This window comes from Canis lupus, chromosome 6 (genome assembly GCF_048164855.1).
Source record: "Canis lupus baileyi chromosome 6, mCanLup2.hap1, whole genome shotgun sequence".
NCBI classification, from domain to species: domain Eukaryota; kingdom Metazoa; phylum Chordata; class Mammalia; order Carnivora; family Canidae; genus Canis; species Canis lupus.
The window spans coordinates 56945835-56967727 of NC_132843.1; the positions used below are offsets into that span (position 1 = coordinate 56945835).

A 21893-nucleotide genomic window follows, 5' to 3' on the forward strand; every position below is an offset into this window, starting at 1 on the left:
AAACAAAAGGAGGGGACTGGGAGATGGTGGTGGTGAAGAAGTTGTAGTGGCGAGAGAATGTAGTCTACCTGAGGGGTCCTAGAGGGTGATCCTCTTGGTTCTTAGTGTATTAAGTTCTGTATGTTAGGGAATGCCTTGGTGGCTCAGTGGTAAAGTGCCTGCCTTCAGCCCAGGGCATGATCCTGGAGTTCCAGGATCAAGTCCCACATCAGGCTTCCTGCATGGAGTCTGCTTCTATCTCTGCCTCTGTCTCTGCTTCTGTTTCTGTGTCTCTCATGAATAAATAAATAAAATCTTTTTATTTATTTATATTTTTTCCTAAAGATTTAACTTATTTATTTATTCATAACATATTTATTTATTCAGGATCACGCCCTGGGCTTGAAGAGCTTGCTAGAAGTGAAAACTTTTCTCTCTGTAGCACTCCAGCTGTTCTCTCTTTAAATCTCAGGTCAAATTCATAGGTGTTCAGGATGTTTTGAAAGTTATCTAGGTAAGTTGGTAGGACCAAGCGAGTTGAGGACTACCACTCTTCTGCCATCTTGCCCCCTTCCTTAGCTCTTAGTTTTAACTTGTTTTTCTAGTGTAGTCATTTGACAGAGATGATTAGAAATAACATCCACCAGTTAGTCACTAATTAGAATGTTTCTTTCATTTCCTATTTTTGTACTCTTTGGAGTACAGATACTAGTAAGTAGTAAAGTGTCAAACAACTAGGTGGCTATTAGGAGAAGCAAAAGGCGTTATAATTTACATAAATTGAAATTCCTCACAAATCAATATTTAATACATATTTGTGTTCAGTTTTACAGTCTGATCATTTATACAGGTTTGCTAGCATATATACATTCCTCTAGTCTCAGCTTGTTACACCATCATTTCAACAATAATTAAATGTTGATCATTTAGTATTATAAATCATAATCTCATATTATGTTGCATACTTAAAAATTCCCCATAAATGCATGCTAAGTTGTCCCAAATGGATATTTTTAATTTTTAATTTTTTTAAGATTTTAAAGTAGTATCAACACCCAATGGAAGGCTCAAACTCACAACCTCAAAATCAAGAGTCGCACACGCCTCCAACTGAGCCAGCCAGGAGCCCCTCAAAGAGATATTTTTTCTTTTCTTTTCTTTTCTTTCTTTTCTTTTCTTTTCTTTTCTTTTCTTTTCTTTTCTTTTCTTTTCTTTCTTTTCTTTTCTTTCTTTTCTTTTCTTTTCTTTCTTTCTCCTTTCCTTTCCTTTCCCTCTGTCTCTCTGTCTCTTTTTTCTCTTTTCTTTTCTTTTCTTTTCTTTTCTATTGTCTTGTCTTGTCTTGTCTTGTCTTGTCTTGTCTTGTCTTGTCTTGTCTGACAGAGCAGCAACTGAGCATGCAGGCAAGCCTGCATAGGGGGAAGAGCAGAGAAGGAGGGAGAGGGACAGACTCTCCAGCAGACTCCACACGGCCTGGCCCAAGACTCAGTCTCATGACCCTGAGATTTGAGATCATGACCTGAGCTAAACTAAGAGTGGAATGCTCAATGGACTGAGCCACCAAGGAGCCACTTTTCAATAAGGATGCATCATAGACTATGGATGTCCTGTGGCCTAAAGGTGGTCCTTAGAATTTGTAAGTGAAAGTAAACCCTTTGGCAGCTATGAAGGCAATAATATTGTCTCTTAACTTCCTGCTGTCTTTGATGAGTAACACCTAAGGATGTTAGCTATTTTTAGCTGAAAAATAAAAATCATGATACTGGAAAGAGATTCTTTGCAGCGATACTTTCTGACAGTTCTTAGGCTTGAAATGACAACTTTTGGGGAATATATTTTACGTTGAACATGAAAAATAAATTATTGGGTTGCCTGGCTGGCTTGTTAGGTAGAGCATATGACTCTTGATCTCAGTATTATAAATTCAACCCCCACAGTGGGTGTAGAGATTACTTAAAAATAAAATCTTTTAAAAAATTAAAAGTAAAATAAGTTCTTGTTGAAATGAATGAACTTGCCACCATTCCTACTAAAACCACTGTTAAAAAAATATGAAGACCTTTTTATTACTATTCTATTAGCACATTAAGCAATTTACTATTGCAAACAAACAAAAAACCAATTTTTAACAACGGAGAAGCTGTTGTTAACAGGTCATTCAAGGAATGCTGCTTCAGCACACGTGATATTTTCTATTCTAGCAGACCAATAATATGTGCATTATACTTGTCAGTATTTGGCCTCTGTTTTCTTTATATTTGCAAATGCCTTATATAAATAATACTGTTAGATGCAAAATGAGTTTTTAGTTCATATTTTCAGTGTGCATTAATATCATGTTAAAAGCAAAGTACTAAGAGGGGAATGCCTGGCTGCCTCAGTCAGTGGAACATGCAACCATTGGTTGGGGTCCTGAGTTTGAGCCCCATGTTGGACATAGAGCTTGCTTAAAAAAAAAAAATTTAAAAGCAAAATACTAATAGAAGAGAGATACAAAGTCCAGCTTTGGAAACTGTAAAGCTTCTATTTCAAGATCTCCAAGTTGAGTTTACTTTCTTCTCTCTTGAATTCATCTTATGATGAACCTGTTGGGGGTTGGGGAGACACACAACCTTTCTAATCACATATTTCAGTTTTAATCATGGCTCTGATTTACTAGTGGTATATTCTTAAATTACTTAAGCTCATAGGGCAGTGATTTACTCTTCTGTAAAATGAGAATAATAAAACCAGCTTCAGAGTATTGTTGTAAAAACTAAAAGAGTGTAGTTAGGGGATCCCTCGGTGGCGCAGCGGTTTAGCACCTGCCTTTGGCCCAGGGCGCGATCCTGGAGACCCGGGATCGAATCCCACGTCGGGCTCCTGGTGCATGGAGCTGCTTCTCCCCTCTGCCTGTGTCTCTGCCTCTCTCTCTCTCTGTGTGTGACTATCATAAATAAATAATTAAAGAAAAAAAAAAAGAGTGTAGTTAAAGCTCTATCCTGGCACAGTAGATGTTAAATATGTGTTCTCTCCTCCCTCCCCCTTCACTCCTCATCAAACTCAGTTGATATCTTTGAAATGAAATGGAATAACAGTTTTATTGGTCAGTTATAAGCTTCGACATAAGCTGTTACTCTAAACCATTGTATAGGATATTTCTTTTGACTCTGAGATACTGATGAACAATGGAAAATCTTGTTATAATACAGTTATAAAGAAGGATTATGTATTTCCACATATTAGCCCATAGTAACAGTGTTTTGTTGATCAGGTTACAACAGATGAATATCGGTATACAACAAGTGCTCTCTTTGTTCCCTGTTCTCATCACAATTGCTTAATTTAATAAGAGGTAATTGATTAAACTCTGCATTGTTGTCAGGAAACTGAGGAGGGTGGCTAAAGTACAGGAGACCACACCCCCCCACACACACACCATCAAGCTTTCATGTCCTCTAACCTGTCCGCATGATTTCTGACAGAAGGACATGCGTAAATTTGCTCCCAAATAATGCAACATCTAAAAACATTTCATTGCTTAGGAAAAACTCGTGGAGAATTGGGGTTGTGTGACATCATCTCTTTCTCCTGGATTTTTATTAATCAGATAAGGAAATAGAAAACGGAGACATTGTGTTCTCGGATACTGAGCATACCACCCGACCCACCTCAGTTCTGAAAGTTACAATTCTATCTTCTCTTCAGTGTTTACCAAATGGTCTTGTCCCTACAGATGTCATTTTTATTAAAATTGATAATAACAGCAAATAGCAGCAACATTAACCAAACACTTTCTGGAGCCAGGCAGCTAACTAAGGGATTTTACGTGCATTATCTTATTATCCCGCATGGTAACAGCATTGTTATTATTTTCTCATTACATGAATGTGAAAACCAAGGGTAAGACAGCCTATGTAATTTGCATATGGTCACAGAACTAGTATGTTGCAGAATCCGATATTATTCTGAACTCCGAAGCCCATATGTTAACCATTCTACTATCGATCCTTCCTCTAATGACAAAAATGGAAGCCAGAAAGGCAGAAACTTCATGGTCTTCAGTGACTGCCATTGGCTTATACACCATGTTTTCCAAATTTATTGACCTGATATTTGAAACCTGATAGGTTTCAAAACCTTATTCCCTGTTGTACCCCACCAATATCAGTTTACCTCTCTGACCAGGCTTACTTTCCTTATCAAAAAATTATTTCACATTACTTATCTAAATCCAATCTGTCTTTTCCATGAATGACAGTCCTGTATGCAGATAGAATTCATACTATTACTATCCTAAAGTCACTTACGATTGCATTACTTGATAAACATAGCATATTGTATTCTAGGGTGGGGGTGGTGCCGGGAGGAGATACCAGTGTTTGAAAAGCAGTAATTTCTGGCCCATGGCTGATTCTCAGTTTATGTTTGCTTATTTCCCTTATTGACCTTTAATGATGAAGGGCACATACCTTGAAGCCAGACACATTTGTTTATGAATAGTATCAGCTCCATTTCTGATTGTAATAATTGAGTCAAATCATTCAACTTCTCCACACTTTAGTGGAGAAGCAGGAATAATTATAGTTCCTACTTCATTGACTTACTGTGAAAATTAAATTAGATTTTATGTCTAAGACACAGTAAATGCTTACTACATGTTAATTGCTATTATTATTATAAAAGATTTTTTTAGGATATATTAGTTATTTTTGTGTGTCTTTGTGTTTCTTTTAAGTAGGCTCCACACTGGGTATGGAGCAGGGGCTTGAACTCATGACCCTGAGATCAAGCCCTGACCTGAGAGTCGGATGCTTAACCCACTGAGCTACCCAGGCGCCCCTATTAGTCATTATTATAAGTAAATTGTATGTTACTATATTAAAATTTTTAATATAGTAAGCCCCCCAACTCCCATGCACATTACAAGCATTTAGCAAATGCTGTTGGGTTTTTTATTTATTTTTTATTTATTTTTATTTATTATTATTTTTTAAATTTGTATTTATTTATGATAGTCACACACAGAGAGAGAGAGAGGCAGAGACACAGGCAGAGGGAGAAGCAGGCTCCATGCACCGGGAGCCCGATGTGGGACTTGATCCCGGGTCTCCAGGATCGCGCCCTGGGCCAAAGGCAGGCGCTAAACCACTGCGCCACCCAGGGATCCCTGTTGGGTTTTTTAAATTGAGATATAATTCACATAGCATCAAATTCATCAAGTTGGTGGGGTTTTTTATTTGTTTTGCAGTTTTAAAATTCTAGTTAACAGTGTAATATTACTTTCAGGTGTACAATATAGTGCTTCAACACTTCATCCATCACCTGTGCTCATCACAAGTGCCTCCTTAATCCCCATCACCTATGTCACCTTCTACCCACACCCACCTCCCCCTGGTAACCATCTGTGTGTTCTCTAGAGTTAAGCTTCTGTTTCTGATTGGCACCTCTGTCTCTGTCTGTCTGTCTCTCTCTCTTTCTCCCTTTTTCTTCCCCTTTGTGTGGTTGCAAATGCATCAGGTTTTAACTGTAGGATTTAAGTCAAGTCCACCACTGCAAGGTGTCTGTATGTGACCTGCTGCAGGGACCTGAGAGCCTGTTGGAAGAGACTTATCCAGGCTGGAGTCACCAGCCCTGCTGGAGGAACTTGAGATAAATGAAGACGTAAATAATTTTTTGCTGTTCCCTAAAACCATTTTCTGATCTTGGTTAAAGAGAGAGAGAGAGAGAGAAAGAGAGAGAGAGAGAGACTCTAAAACATCCTGTGCAATGGTTTGATTTCGTTGTTAGTACAACTTTTTTAAAATTTAAAGAAATGTTTTAAAGCATTATTTGAATGCTTTAAAAACTAAGGTGAAGTTATTCGTAAATACAGTTCAGTTGTGCATGCTGCTCAAAATGAGACAAGATGAAGCATTGCTCCTATTTTTAGATATGTCTGAAATCATCCTCAGCAAATATCAGTGAACGCTTACAAGCACTAGAAGCACTTATTTTTGTTTAGGTAAAATTTAAGTGAATGTGTTGTGTTAAAAAACAATACTCAACCGAGTAAATTTTAAAGATCTTATTGGCTTTATCCAATGATTTATGACTTGAGCAGCATCCATTCTAGCAGATAGGAAGGAGCTCTGAGGAGTTGTACAAAAGAAAAGACTTTCATAGACAGAAGGGAGCAGGAACAAAGAAAGTTATAGTCGACAAAAAAGCAGATTCATGATTTTAAAGGGGTCTGTTGGGCAAGTTACCCAAGTAGTGCTGATTGGGCAATTTCTGAGTGCCTGGTTTAAGATTCCATTTCTAGGAATGGAATCTGGAATGCAACTGTAATGAAGTCTCTGTTTGGTGACATGGGGCTTTACATAAGTGACTCCATTTGGGGCTTGTTTTCTTGTTTTTAACAGTTGGCTGTGGATTTTACAGTTACAAATGAGGTAAAAAGCTGATGGTTAGAGAGTTGCAGACTCTCACAGTCTGGGCTCTACCTCACCCACATTCTTTGTATTGAGATTCGAATGAGGAAGTAAGATACCCAGTATAGCTAGTAGGCAAGTATTTAGGCCCCACTGGTTTTTCTTTTCTTTAACGCTGGGCATTTTCTCCCCTTAAGAATCTGTGTTTTCTGAGGTTTTGAATTTGCCTAGCCATTGCTAGGAGAGATAGGAAAGATAATGACCTGAATGGCTGGAATTTGACACAAGAATAATGGTTTTTCTTTATTTACCTTTGCATGATTTTTAAAGAAAGCTAGGATTTAGCTTATTTATCTTTTACTTTTTGTTCTTTTCCCTTTGTAAAAGCGCAGTGTGTGTTACTGGACCATTCTGAAATCCAAAATACTCTCAAAAGCTTTCTTCTATTGATACTTCTATGACTTCTCATTCTTCTTTACTCTTTTGTTCTCACTTGAGTTTTATAAGGTACACTCCTAAGTGTGAAACCTACTTGGAATATTGGGGTTTTGTGATTAAGAAAGTACTTGTAGAATTTTGCTTTCTTACAGTGGTTTATGCCAATACCATGAATATTTTGTGGAGATCTTTTAGAACTGTGTACATTCATGTACACTTCATGAATGTTTATGTTGAATGATTTAGCAACAATTAGACAAGCGCCGCTGGGGAGGGAAGAAGAACATCTGTAGGGTTCCACCTGTGCATGTGGAGTGTATAGAAGACCCTCTGCCCTTTTTTTTTTTTTTAATTTTTATTTATTTATGATAGTCACACAGAGAGAGAGAGGCAGAGACACAGGCAGAGACACAGGCAGAGGGAGAAGCAGGCTCCATGCACCGGGAGCCTGACGTGGGATTCGATCCCGGGTCTCCAGGATCGCGCCCTGGGCCAAAGGCAGGCGCTAAACCACTGCGCCACCCAGGGATCCCTCTAAAAACACCCTCTGCCCTTGATAACACATTTCTGCCATGGTGCTTTTCTCCTGCTTTCCATCTTATCCTGATTGTATGGCTGTTGTAATGAGAATGTTCAACGAGTAGAGCTGAAGGCCTGGGAAAAAGGTCTTTACAGCCACTCTGTGGCTCTTTTTAAAGACATGCAATCTATTTTTTAACATATTTGCTCCTCTCATTTGAATTCTACTATCATAAAGCTACTTTGCTTTGCTGCATTTAGGGAGAACACAGAAATTAGAAAATGTTCACCTCTTATTCAGGCTTTTCTTGACTTGTTTTGGCTGTACCTAAATTTGGACACATGAGAATAGATGTTCTCCGACGGTCACGAATGGTTCATTAGATTTGTACTCACTCAGGATGACCCAGGTATGGTTTTTGTTTAAAAGGAATAATCCTAGAAGAATGATTGTTGGAGCAAAATCAGCTACCAGAGTAAAATCTGTCAATGTAAGATGTTAAAACAGCACTTAAAAATCATTAAAGATATATATGTTTAAAGATTTTATTTATTCATTTGAGAGAGAAAGAAGAAGAGAACATAAGAATAAGAGGGAGAGAGAGAAGTAGACTCCCCGCTGAGCAGGGAGCCCGATGTGGGGCTCCACCCCAGGACTGGGAGATCATGACCTGAACCAAAGGCAGATGCTCAACTGACTGAGCCACCCAGATGCCCCTCACTAAAGATAGTTTGGTCTCTAAAATTTTTCTTATTTTATTGAGATCTGGAGAGGCTTTTTTTTTTTTTTTTAAGATTATTTATTTATTTATTCATGAGACAGAGAGAGAAAGAGAGAGAGAGGCAGGGGGAGAAGCAGGCTCCACACAGGGAGCCTGATGTGGGACCGGATCCCGGGTCTCCGGGATCAGGCCCTGGGCTGCAGTCGGCGCTAAACTGCTGAGCCACCCGGGCTGCCCCGGAGAGGCTTTTAAAAATTATTTTGTAGCCAGTATGACCTCTAAATTGAAAGACTGTGAAGAATAACTAATAAAAAGTATCACAGCTGTCATTGAATCCTCTTCATAGGCAAAAGAGTTGACGTGAGAGAATCCAAAGTAGGGTACAAGGTAGACTGCATCGGTGGGGACACATTACAGCAAGCCGGGGAAGAGGGTCTTTCTTAACCTCTGGGATTAATGTTACCCTTTGTTTTTTATCCTGATAGAGATTAAAAAGGTTTCCACCTTCACATCCCCCAATAAGCCTATTTAATGAAGGGAAATTGGATACTTAGCTTTGGACTATTTCTGAGCGCACGTGAAAACCTCTGATCTAGTCCATCCCTCTCAATTTACATGACCATGAGGAAATTGAAACCTAAGGAGGTTGAATGACTTGCCCTGGGACAGACAGCCAGCTAGTTCCTGCTTGAACTGGCGACTGCCTATTGGTTACCACTGACGCCTTGTTTGCTGCTGCCGGTTGGATATACAGTCCTCTCCTGGTAAATTTTAGCAGCAAATGCTGCTGCTGCACCCCTTGGTCTCAGGTAATTCCCCACCCCCACGCCTTTTTATGGTGTTGCTGCATGGTGGGAAGTAGAGGACTGCAGACGCAGGTGGAAACAATCCTGGGAGATCCGTGGGATCAGTTCATGGGGGAAAAGGCAAAAAGGATCTTGCAAGGGAGTGGAGGGTTGTTGGTAAATAGGACTATAACGTGCCTGATTCCTGAAGTTTGGGGAGGGCATGGTAGCTGCTACTTCTGAGACTGGAGACAATGTCTTAAAAGGCCAGTTCAAAGACAGGTTTTTAAATAGATCATGGGTTTTCAAAAAGCATGTTATTTTGTTGGGACCACAAGTATACATTTAATTGCAAGAGAAAATAAACCTTGGAATTTTTCCTGCCCGGGCTCAAAGTCATATATGGAGGACCATTTTAACGGTGACAAAAATGAAAGGTGCAAGTCTAACTTAGGGAGCCCTTGCTCTAGAATATGCATGCATTGTGGCTTTGGTAGAGGACCTCTTCGATTTATGTTATTCATAATTCGAGTGGCTGTGGCTAATTAGAACAGTCTTTTGAAGGTAATAAATCAGAAGCTTTAAAAATTACCTAATTATTTACCTGAGAACCTGTGTGGAATTCTAAAAGGATTGAATCATGTAAAGTCGGTAGCTTCTGTTTATGTAATTTTAAAAGTATCTTCACAGCCTTTGATTGTTTCTAACAACGTTTTGTACTCTTAGAGCCCTGATGCCTAAATATTTTATGAGTTTAATACACCGCAGTTTAGCTATTTGATAATGTTTTTCTGGTCCTTTTTTTTTTTCTTGCATTATGAGTATTCTTAACCAAGAAGATTACCCCTTGTTACACTGAATTGCTCTCCGGGGTGCATAGGCAACTGCTCCAATGTGGTTTGTACTTCTTGTTTGCCCCTGGGCAGTTGCCAGCAGGGAGTAAGGCATTATGGGAAGTAGTTTCTTTACCTTCCACAACAGGTGTCTTTGTCAGTACACCTTATTCAGGTATCATTGTGGAAGCACTGAGTCACAGTAGCAAAGAAAAATATGAAAGCAAGAGGAATTGCTTTCACATCTAGAGAATGGTGCCGCAAGATAAGCCTGAAACCTTCTGGTGCTAGTGAATGCATGAAGAGGTTCACAGTATCTTTTACAGTACTTCTGAAAAGATAAAAAGGAATTTAAAAGGTATGAACTGCCTGGATGCTTTATGAAACCTTTTCTTTTGATGATCATTTAATTTTTACCGGGTTAGTCAGCGTTACGATAAATACACTGGGAACTTTTTAACCAAAATAAAGCTTAAAGACAAAACCGCATTGTAGAAAAAAAAATTAAGTAGAAATACTTTACTGGCCCCGACAAGGGTTAAGCACAGTTTGAAGCTGTTTTAATCTTAAAGATTTATTGAAAGTATTGCATTTTCTGTCAAAATAAGCCTATTAGACATTGCTTGTTTCCTAGCAATAAGGTGTTTTTTTCCTTCCGTGTTGTGTTTAATCTAGAATGCTATAGCAATTGCAAAACTCTCCTAATCATATTTAAATGGAAGAAGGTGCTATTTAAGTAATCATGTTAATTTAAGTGAAGATACTTCAGGAAAATAAGGGAAAATAGACACCATGAATCTCATTCTAAGTTTTGTCTTCTGAAAAGCAAACAATTAAACAACCTAACAATACTATTGATAATTAGGGCTAAAAATTCTGACCAGTATCTCTATTTGATTATAAACAAACATTGCCAAATTGATTTCTAATTCTAACAAATCATATTTCTCGTGGTACTGCAATGTCATAATCTATAAAAAGCAGAGAAGATAATAGCTTAATTAGAAATTTTGGAAAAACAACTTTCAGAGGAGCTTCATTTGTTCTCCCCTTTTTTATTTGCTTAATACTTTTTCCATGGAATTAGCATACATTATATTTCCTGGCAATTAGGCAACCTTGTAATGATAATTATGGGGCAGCTTTCAAATTTTTCACCAGGGCATATTGAGATTCATTTATGGTTTCCAACTACAAAACACTTCTGGTGGCTAAGATACCAGTTCATGGCTAATACCATACCAGTTCATCTGCTAATATGGGTAATTAAACCTCTAAGCTTAAAAAAAAAAAGGAGAACTTTTATCTATGGGAGAAAAACCAGAAGTTTAGAAATGAGACCTTTGTGTTGCTTTCTGAGTAACTACAAAAAACAAAGTCCCCCAAATCAAGAATTTTATTTAAAAAAAATTTTGTCTGTTTTTAGTCGGAGAAGGGGAAATGATAAATAATTGATATTGCAGATATTGCACTGTTTCATTTTTTATATTTTGGTACTTTTTTTTAACAGAAAAAATCAGAGGTGAAAAAGAATCTCTTTTTTTTTCATACTTCAGGAGATAATTTTTAACTTCAGCAAGAATTCTCTAAGTTCTGAAAAACTAAAGGTTGCCATCTATCTCTTTTCCATGAATGTGAAAAAAATAAGCCGTAAGAAAATCCACTTCTCCAAGAAGAAGAATCTTGATATAAATAATACTGAAGTAAGAAGATAAAACTATAGAAGTTTCTAATTACCAAGAACATAACCTAAATCAGCTTGGGGACTTTTGTTCTGTTTTTGCTATAGGATATTTCCAGTTAGAAAACTTTCATTTATTTCTCTTTTGTGAAGCTTAAAGAAGATTTCCCCAAACTGAACTTTCCAGCTGCTGTGTTAAGAATGCAGAAGGTGTTTATAGTATATACTTCCTCCACAGATAAGAGACCTCCCTTAGTTTTCTACTGGGGGGTGAATTGCCAGACAAGCCTGTGATAGCAGCTGCTTTTTTTTTTCCTTCTGGATTTTTGATACTCCGCCCCCTCAAACTCAGGTGGGTGTGGGCATTGGCACTGAGCTGCAGTAGGATTTTTCCTTGGATAGTCTGGTCTGGAGCCGGGGTAGCAGCTGAGCTGTGGAAAGGCCAGCTGGCAAGATGATGGAAGAAATCTCCATTATGGTGGCCTACGACGCCCATGTTTTCAGCCAGCTGCACGATGAAGACTTCCTCACTAGTCTGGTGGCCATCAGCAAGCCTAGGTCTATGGTAGGTGGTGCCTCGCACACTACTCTGGGGCTGTTTTTTCTTTTCGGATGTGACAGCTGGACTCCTCTAGCAACTGAGAAAAACTTCCTGATAGTTAAAATAGAAGTATTGCTTTTGGCTTTGTGTTCAGGCTACAAGATGTCTATAGGTTTTTAATGATTTATTTACATCACTAAACACTATTATATGTGAGTAGTGCATTTTGGAGGGTTTTAGGAGCAAAACGTAGGTTAATACTTTGAATATGTAGTGAGGGTAAGAGGAGTGTTATAGTGGCAGATAGCAGTTTGTCCCATGTGCTTGTCTTAATGTATGTATATGATTATTAGGTGAAGGTTACCTACATTTAAACACATACGATTCCATCTTTTTGAAGCAGAACATTTTTTTTTTTTTAACCAGTGGGTGATAGCTTCAGCACTGAGAATCGAACTATCTAAAAGTCAGATAACTCAATGTTTACAGTATTACTAGGAACTATTATGAAAATAACTTCTAGTATAATTCCCATATGGATTTAATGTTTTTTAACCATTCTCCATGTGCATGTCCTTACATAATAGAAAAATGAAGTTCTTGCAAAATGTTTGTTGTTTCTTTTCTGTAGATGTCATTCTTATAATGGCTATCGAGTTTAAGATAGCAGTGAGCCATACTTTTTAAACTAACTCTCCTAACCATTGCCATAGTAACCTCTTACTCATTATATTTGATAGTACTCATGGTAAGCAGTAGAATGAAAGACTATATCATAAAAGTTATCTTGCTAATATGAAACGCTGATTCTCTATTTTAAGGCCTAAAAACCTTAAAAACATACTATGGCAATTTCGTCAATAAATTACAATGAACAACATAAAGGGGATTTCATGATTGATTTCAAAAGACTTAAGGACTATATTAACTAAGTGTAGTCTATTGCCATTGCTTAGATGCTGATTTGAACAAACTATAAAAAACATCTATAAGATAATGACCACTAATTAGATATTTAATGCTGCTAAGAGGATTATTCATTTTTATGCAAGTGATATTATAATTATGTTAAAAATGATTATTTATAGATATATATTAAGATAATTAATGAAATGTCTGCAAAGATTCAAAAATATTTGTGATTCACTAGAGGGGTTGGTGGTGTGGATGAAGCTAGATGACTATATGTTGATAATTGTTGAAATTGAGATATGAGTACATAGGGATTCATTATACCTCACTTCTGTAGGTTTTTGGGTTTTTTTTTTTTTTTTAGGTAAACTCCATGTCCAACATATGTTCTTGAACTCATGACCCTGAGAAGTCACATACTCTACTGACTGAGCCAGCCAGGCACCTCTGTAGGTGTTTTATAGATGCAGTTTAAAAGAGTCAGCTGGTCCAAAAAAATAATAAAAGCCAAATAAATATAACATAATATACTTCTATAAGTGTTCATTAATGCAGAAACATCTAGCCTTTTGCCTTCTTATCCTATTTAATATGTATATATGTCATATTTTTTCTATTTTTATAATTATATGTATTACATGGATATTATTACCAACCCTTAGTTAACTACAATATTTTACTAAGTCAGGATAGTCCATCAGTTATTGTGGATAATCCTTTAATTCATTTTAGCCATTAGTTTCACTATATTCTGACATGAAAATTTATCCAAGGAATTCATAATTTTATTTCTTTTTGATAGTCCTGTCAAGATCCTCTTAAGGGATCTGAGCTGAGTCTTCAAACACTTGAAGGAATTTTCCAGGCTGAAGGGGAGAAGAAACAATAGATATAAAGGGGCATGATATAGAGGACATAGGAAACTGAGGAGGTAGGCAGTGACCGAGTCATAGGGAACATCTTACACTCATCAAGTGTAGGACATTGTGTGGTGTGCATGTGTGGTCACATGCACTTGTACAGGAGACATGAAGACAGAGGAAATGAATCCATGAATTAATATTAATGTGCTTATCAGGAAATACTTCCATTTGTATATTATATGAACATTGAATATGTTGATATATGTTGTGTCTTTTTTTTTTTTTTTTTATGTTGTGTCTTGATACAACTTCAGCTCCCCCAAAGCACACTTCTCCTAACCCTGGAGCAAGTTTGATATGAAATTTGGTCACCAATATGGAAAGTCTCAGATGTATGATAAAGATACAAAATATTGGGGATCCCTGGGTGGCGCAGCGGTTTGGTGCCTGCCTTTGGCCCAGGGCGCGATCCTGGAGACCCGGGATCGAATCCCACATCGGGCTCCCAGTGCATGGAGCCTGCTTCTCCCTCTGCCTGAGTCTCTGCCTCTCTCTCTCTCTCTCTGTGACTATCATAAATAAATAAAAATTAAAAAAAAAAAAAAAGATACAAAATATTGTTCTGTATACGAAACGTTTAAATAATATAGATGTTGGGGTGTTGAATTTGATTATACAACTTTCTGGAGATAGTTTTCTTTATATGAAATTTTAAAAGAATTGACTGGTACAGTTTTTTGAAGATGATACTTGGTTTGGTTCATGTGGAAAAGTTATCCTAAATTTGTGCTAAGATGAAATATTTATCATTTGCTTTTTATTCCATGTTAAATTTTTTGCTGTGTCTGAGATGAACCCTTTAAATTGTATGAAAGAGATAAATACTCATATTTTCTACCATATAAAATAAATTACTTCTCAGTCTGATTTATTACTGCACTGTGAAGCAAATTACATTCTTGCTAACATATAAAATCCTTTGGGTTTAGGTCGATTATTACAAAAGGTATTTAGAAGCTTTCTTGGTGCAGGGTTAATTAAATATCTTTCAGTAACTGGGCTTTGTTTCATAATGGAAGGTATCTTGATTCCTCAAATGGTAAAAACCCCGTTAGGAACAGTAGTTTTGTTGTGGACATTGAATCTTTTCTTGTTCCCATGGCTTTCTGACATTTCTGGTGGAGACACATGGTAAAAAAAATACAAGCCCCATTTATGCACCTAGGACTAAAAGAAAATTTAACTAAACAATACTTTGGTTGCTACATGTGATGTATTCAATTTTTTTTGTTTTGTTTATAGGCTGGTTATGTTCCACTAAATTGATTTCAGAAATGTCTCATGCCACACTTTGAAAAATACAGCTATATCCTATTGATCCTTTGAATAATAATGCAATAAAATCACAAATCCCTTTATACAGGTCCCTTTAGGCAATCATGGCAAGAAAAAAGGGTAGGGAAGCCAAACATAACTCCTCTTATGTTCCAGATCTCTTTCTTTTTCATTCTCTCTCTCTCTCTCTCTTCCCCCTCTCCCTACACCCAAGAAATTAATTACCTAGAGCTTTTGACTCTTGATATCAGGCTCTTGAGTTCAAATCCCATATTGGATGTAGAGATTACTTAAAAGAAATCACTTAGGCCAGTATTGTATTTACTAAGGCAAACTAAACAAAAGCTTAGAGTCACCACTAGCAAAACTCTTATAAGAACTTTTTAATTACAGCATAAATAAGTTGGTGTGAAAGGTGAAAATCCAGCAGAGTCAGAATGGCTCCAGAAACATGTAGGAAGGTGCCTCACTGAACACAGTATTCTGGCTTTCCTTTAAATCTAACAGATTACCTTTTCTTTGGTTGTTCACCAGCTGAAATTAACTGGCTTGCATTTTGAGACAAAGTTCTATCCCCCTGCCCCAACAAAATATGTATCTTTAAATCTGGCCTGAGGTGCTCACACAAGGAGTAATAAACAAGTGAAAGAAGCAGTCTCTGAAGTTGTCCTGAGTCATGGCCTTCTGTGTCAGAGAGGAATGGCCAGCATTCCTCTCTACCTCCTCCACCATTTCCAGTTATTTCTATAGCTGACTAGTATAAATAAAGGGAAAAGATCACATCTGTTACATTTATTATGCATTCCAAAGGAAGCCTTGAATATGTATTTAAATTTAAAATGTATGATTTAAACAGCTAACAAGCCTAATAACCAATGCATAATCACTGTCAAGCTTGAATATCTCAGGTTAAATGTTAATTTATATTCTGCTGAATTATTTCAATTCTTTAATCTATAAAGTGGTTACAGAGGGAACATTGTGTTCTGACGTATGTTAGGGCAGCATGTAACATTATGAACATTTTTGGGTTAAATATAAATAAATATAGAATATAAATAAATATTATTAATAGAATATCCCTTCCTTCAGTGACCTCACAGACAAGTAAAAGAAACAAATGTTTATGGCAGTGATACTTGGCTGTGATAGGGTAGATCAAGGTGGAGATAATTACCACTGATTGAGCAGTGTAGAAGAAGCCTTCCAAAGGGGGTGATTTTGAAGGCTGACCAGGTGCTTGCCAACTAGTACAGGAGGGTAGGACCTTTCTGAGCAGGGGGAGCAGCTTGTGCAACGGCCAAGACGTTAACTGCTTTGGGGGCTTTTTAAGTTATAGTGTCCGGTTCAAGCCTTACATCTGCTACTTATTGGTGTAAGTTACCTACATTCTCTAAATTTCAGTTTCCTCATCTGAAAAATGAGGGACATAGTAGTACTATCTCATTAGATTGCTATAAGGATTAAATGAGAGCATTTGTACAGTACTTAGCACAGCGAATGCCCTTACTAATTGTCTCTCTTCTAACAAGGAAAGAGCTATTCAAACTGGAGAACGCATAAAGGAAGGAGTGGGTCGAGTAGATAAGGCACCATAGTGATGTGGAAGAAGGAGGGAGGTTGACAAAAGGAGAACATGGGCTCATTGAGTTACCCTGGTGAATCACTTTCTTGATCAGGGAATCACTATCAGGATATCTGTCCTATAGGAAACTTGGAAGCTTTTTGCCCTGAAGATGGTACGGAGGGTCTTAGGTTTGAGCCTCAGGAAGGTGGGAAGGTAATGGAGAATCAATAGGAAGGATTTATATGGCCAAAATATCTGCTGAGTAAATATATCAATTGTTGTAGCAATAATCTGGAAGTAATGAACTGACAGGGGCTACATTGCCCATGGAAAAATTTTTAATGGACATTGTAACAGTGCAGGTGAAAAGTTGTAAGTATCTGGTCTTAGACACTTGACAATGGCAGTGTGATAAATTAGTCCACGCATGTTGGTTAATTCTTGCAATAGATAGATACAATAATACTGCATAGGAAGAAGCAGCAGCTGATTTATATGAGAAAAGTAAATTATTGAGATAAATTGAAAATTACTATAAGCTTCCCACCTTATATAATTTGAACGATTATTGTGACAACTTGAATCGGAAAGTTAGATATCAAGAAGTAATGGAGGGGCACCTGGGTGGCTCAGTGGGTTGGGCATCTGACTCTTAATTTCAGCTTGGGTGGTAATCTCAGTGTTGTGGGATCAACCCCTGCATGGGGCTCCTTGCTCAGCAGGGACTCTGCTTGAGATTCTCTCCCTCTGCCCCTCCCACGGCATGCAAGTTCTGTGTCTCTCAAAATAAAAATATATCTTTTTTTTTTTTTTTAAAGAATGTAATGAAGAAAAGGTAGCCTGGCTTTACCATGTTCCACATCTAGAAATTCTAGGTCCCATATCATAAAGACTTGATGTTCAATGGCTAGAACACTGTTCATTAACAAAAGCTGTTTACCCAGGCTAACACATGTATAGGCCTTATTGCCACTAGATATTTGTTCTTTACTTACAGAAACCAAAATAGCAGCACTGTGCCAGCAAAGGAAGGGAGCTCTTTCAGGGAGCTACAGTTTATCAGTTCTATCAGTGGGAGATGAGCATTCTGAATTTACTTCCTCCTTATTGGGTTGGCACACTGATGTAATCTAGCATGCCAAATTAGAAAAAAAAAATTCAGAGCAATTCCATGTGCTAGAGATGGGGGAAACAATGAAATCAATAGTTATTTCTAAATCTTCACTGGATACACATTTCATATATTGATTAGAATAAAACATAAGACTAATTGATATGTCCATATTTTTAAAAAAATGTTATTATCTGAACATTTTTTATTATTAATTTTTATTTAACATGTACACATTCTGGCAGTATTCCATCAATTTCGGTTTAGTATCAGAAGCCAAATCTTCCCTCATTTGGTTGATTAGTTCTGATAATGAGTTAAGGTTCTTAGAGTTGCAAGTCATACAATCTTGAGCTATCTTAAACAAGAAAGGGAACTTACCATAGAGACATCAGGGTGTGTCCCTTTAAACACCAGGGCAGAAGTTCAGCCAGGCAGCAGGGCTGGTACTGCACTGATGCTGGCAAGCGTTCTTCCTGTCTCTTGCCATCTAATTAACTTCTCTCTTGGCCTCTTCTTTATTTATCTCTCTTTACCCAAGTTTTCTGCTTCTTCATTCCTGAGGAATATGGCTGCCATATAGCATCCAGATTTACAGTTCTGTCATGTGCAGAGGGTTAAGTTGCTTCCCCTAAATCACGACTCCAGATTCCTCAGGAAGAATCTGGCTGAGTAGTGTCAGGTGAGGTGACATAGTATAGAGTAGAGCCTATAGGCAGGGGCTCAGGAGACAAACTGTCTGGGTCAGATCCCACCTCACCTCCAGCTAGCTCAATGACTTTTGGCAGATTACTTGACCTCTCGGAGCTTCATTTTTTTCATCTGTAAAAATGCAGCCATATTAGAAGCATCTTACCGGATTTTGTAAGAATTAAATCAGTTAATGCAAGTAAGGCATTTAAACACATAGCAAGAAGCATAGGAGTATTAGTTGGTATTATTCCAAACTGATTTCTCTTTATAAAAATCTTGAAATAAAATGAGAATAACTTTAAGCTGACTTTATGAAGAAATTCATCATCCAAAAATTATTTAGATTGTTTTCCTAAAAAGTATGACATCATTGAACCGGCTTCTGTAACAATAGTTAGAACTTTTCTTTATTTAATCCTGTTTTAGATTTTAGAAATCATCTTTCTATACTTGATACTGGGAGTGATATTGATTTGTAAGTCATTTCAAAATATTTTGGGGGGTAAGAGGTTATAGAAACAGTTGGTATAAAACGTATAGCACATCCAATTTTTTCTTTCTGCTTTTAAATCCTAACTTACCCACAGTGGTTGAAAAAAATCTTATCCTAGGTTTTTGTTTTGTTTTAGCATCCATTTTTGTATTCAATTTACTAATGAAAAATATTCATTGATCTACTTTGTGCTATGCTATATTTAGCCCTGGGAGTGAGGTGTAAACATGAAAGACATGTCAATTTTTTTTTTAAAGATTTTATTTATTTATTCATGAGGGGCACAGACATAGGCAGAGGGAGAAGCAGGCTCCCTGCAGGGAGCCCCCAGGCATCCCGAAAGACATATCAATTGTGAATCTTATCCTCTTTTGGGACGAAGTCAGATAGAAATATTAGCTAGTGATACTACTTATCACCTAGTGATAAGTATTATGCAGAGACTTAAAATGGAGTTACATCATCAAAAGGGATTAATTGGAAGCTTTCTTTTGGGCAACCAGTGGGAGCCTCAGTGGTATCAGTTGAGAGCTGAATGACATCCATGGGAAAAATCAGAAAAAGAATAGCTCAGGCAGAGGAAAAAGCTCTGAAAGGTCCCAGAGTGGTAACAACAAATTGATATATTAGCAAAACAGGAGGGTCAGTGTGGGGTCATAATGTGGAGTAAGCGCCAGGAGCAGACAGTGGTAAGAAATGTGTCAGGAAGAAGTTGGGAACCAGGTTATGATGTAGGGCTTTCTAAACCAGAAGGAGGAGTTCAGACTTTATTCTTTATTTGATGTCCTTGTGTTTTAAAAACCTAATGGATCGTATTTTAGAATGGTTAACAGAAATTTAAACCAATGATTAGATTATTGGAGAAGCTAGTATTCTATCAAAAACTCACCACAGTGCTCAAACTCAATATGAAATGAAATTGTAACATTCAAACTCAATGCCAGGACTACAAGCTGGCTTATAAAAAGGATTTGCAACCAAACAAAGCAAAAATAACACTGGAACCCAGATCATTGTAATGCCCACAATAGGATTTCTGGCAGGCTGAAATACTGAAGAAGCCCTTTTACCTGACATAGTCAGGACTGTAGTTGGTTAATAGAAAAAGTTGGCTTAGGGCATGAAGCATTAAAATAAAAGTACATACTAACTTTAAACATTTATTTAGACATTTATTTATGGATGGTTAGGGTTTGGCTGGTACAGTTGACTGTAGGTGAGTTTACTTAGCTTCAGGACCCTGATGTGGTTAGATCTGTTCCATACCTCCCATTCTTTTGTAATATTCATATATTACATATATTCATTATCAATTTTCTTTACAGGAACCTTAATGCCCTTTCTTAGAATAGGAATTCTGAAATACATAATACTTTCTAGTTTGTTTCCTTAAGAGGGCAGCAAATTAAATATAAACTTATGAAGCAATCTAATGCAAACTTTGCAGTGTTTTTTTTTTAAGATTTTATTTATTCATGTAAAAAAAATTCAGAGCTATTCCATGTGCTAGAGATGGGGAAAACAATGAAATCAATAGTTATTTCTAAGTCTTCATTGGATATACATTTCAAATATTCATTCATGAGAGACAGAGAGAGAGGCAGAGACGTAGGGAGCCTGATGTAGGACCCCAGGATCATACCCTGAGCCAAAGGCAGATACTCAGCCACTGAGCCACCCAGGTACCCCCAAGTTTTTGCTTTTGTTTTTGTTTTAAAAAAAACTTTTTACATATTTGATATTAGCATTATAATGATTTAATGTGACTATGACTTTTCTATTTCACCATTCAGCTTTTGGAAAGTCTTTCCAAATTGCTCAAATTAGTTTTTATAAGAACAGCAATTCAGTTTTTTTTTTTTTTTTTTTCCACATCCATCTTATTTTGAACATAAACATTTTGGGAACAAATGCAATTAACTTGTTTTTAAGAATAAACTATGTTGTGGCCTAGTCACCACGAGAGGTAAACATGCCCAGGGTACCCAATTTCTTTATAGAGGGACTAGAGAATGGTATTAGTTAATCAGGCAAAGGTTTTATTTTTATTTTTAAAAGATTTTATTTATTTATTCATGAGAGACAGAGAGAGAGGCAGAGACACAGACAGAGGGAGAAGCAGGCTCCATGCAGGAAGCCCGATGTGGGACTCGATCCAGGGACTCCGGGATCACACCCTGGGCTGAAGGCAGGCACTCAACCACTGAGCCACTCAGGCATCCCAGGCAAAGTTTTTATTTTTTATTTATTTTTTATTTTTTTTATTTTTTTAATTTTTTTTATTTATTTTTATTTTTATTTTTATTTTTATTTTTATTTATTTATTTATTTTTTCCAGGCAAAGTTTTTAAAGAGCATTCTTACCATACTTAGTCAGATATTGCTGCGCAACAACCAACCATAAATCTTGTGGCAAATAACAGTAAGCATTTATTTTTGTCTTATGAGTCTTTGGATAGCTAGGGTTTGGCTGATCTTGGCTGGTACAGTTGACTATAGCTGAGTTTACTTAGCTTCAGGACCCTGATGTGGTTAGATCTGTTCCATACTTCCCGTTCTTTTGTAATCAGTAGGCTATCTGGAATGTGTCCTTCTCAGGACAAGAGTTTAGAAATTCCCAGAAGGATCAATGGAAACATTAGATGCCTCTTAAAGACCTGGTCTCAGAGCTAGCATGTTCCATTGGCCAAAGCAAATCAGAAAGTCACTACCAACATGGTGAATCAGGAAAGTATACATCACCAAGGAGGTTCGAGGAGGGGGAAGTGACTATTTGCTGAACAGTCACCTACCGCATATGTAATAATTGACCTTTCATGTGATCATCATGGTTAGGTTAGCTGTCTAAAATATGTAAATACTGTGTTCCTCAATAACCTATATTGTTTATATTTATACAAACTGTATACCCACAGATTTGTCATCAGAAAATGACATATACTCAAAAAATATAATAAAACTTGACTATAAATTTGAATTCACCAAATACTCTATTATACTTTTTCATTTTAATTGGAACTTTAAAGTGAATT

General features: G+C 37.0%; 1 protein-coding gene across 13 annotated transcripts in view; it reads left to right on the forward strand.

The window, feature by feature from the left end:
- Window positions 1-21893, forward strand: part of RABGAP1L (RAB GTPase activating protein 1 like) — a 728064-nt gene that overhangs the window by 619780 nt on the left and 86391 nt on the right. Inside the window, exons 1-2 of one of the 13 annotated variants that reach the window (XM_072830706.1) lie at window positions 8699-8856; window positions 11176-11911. The exons of 9 other annotated variants lie outside the window; for them this stretch is intronic. In XM_072830706.1, coding sequence (XP_072686807.1) covers window positions 11801-11911 — 111 coding nt within the window. In that variant the 5' untranslated portion in view covers window positions 8699-8856; window positions 11176-11800. Of the gene's footprint in view, window positions 1-8698; window positions 8857-9826; window positions 10024-11175; window positions 11912-21893 lie in introns of those variants that run through there. 3 more of the 13 variants (XM_072830701.1, XM_072830703.1, XM_072830702.1) reach the window with 3 other exon arrangements.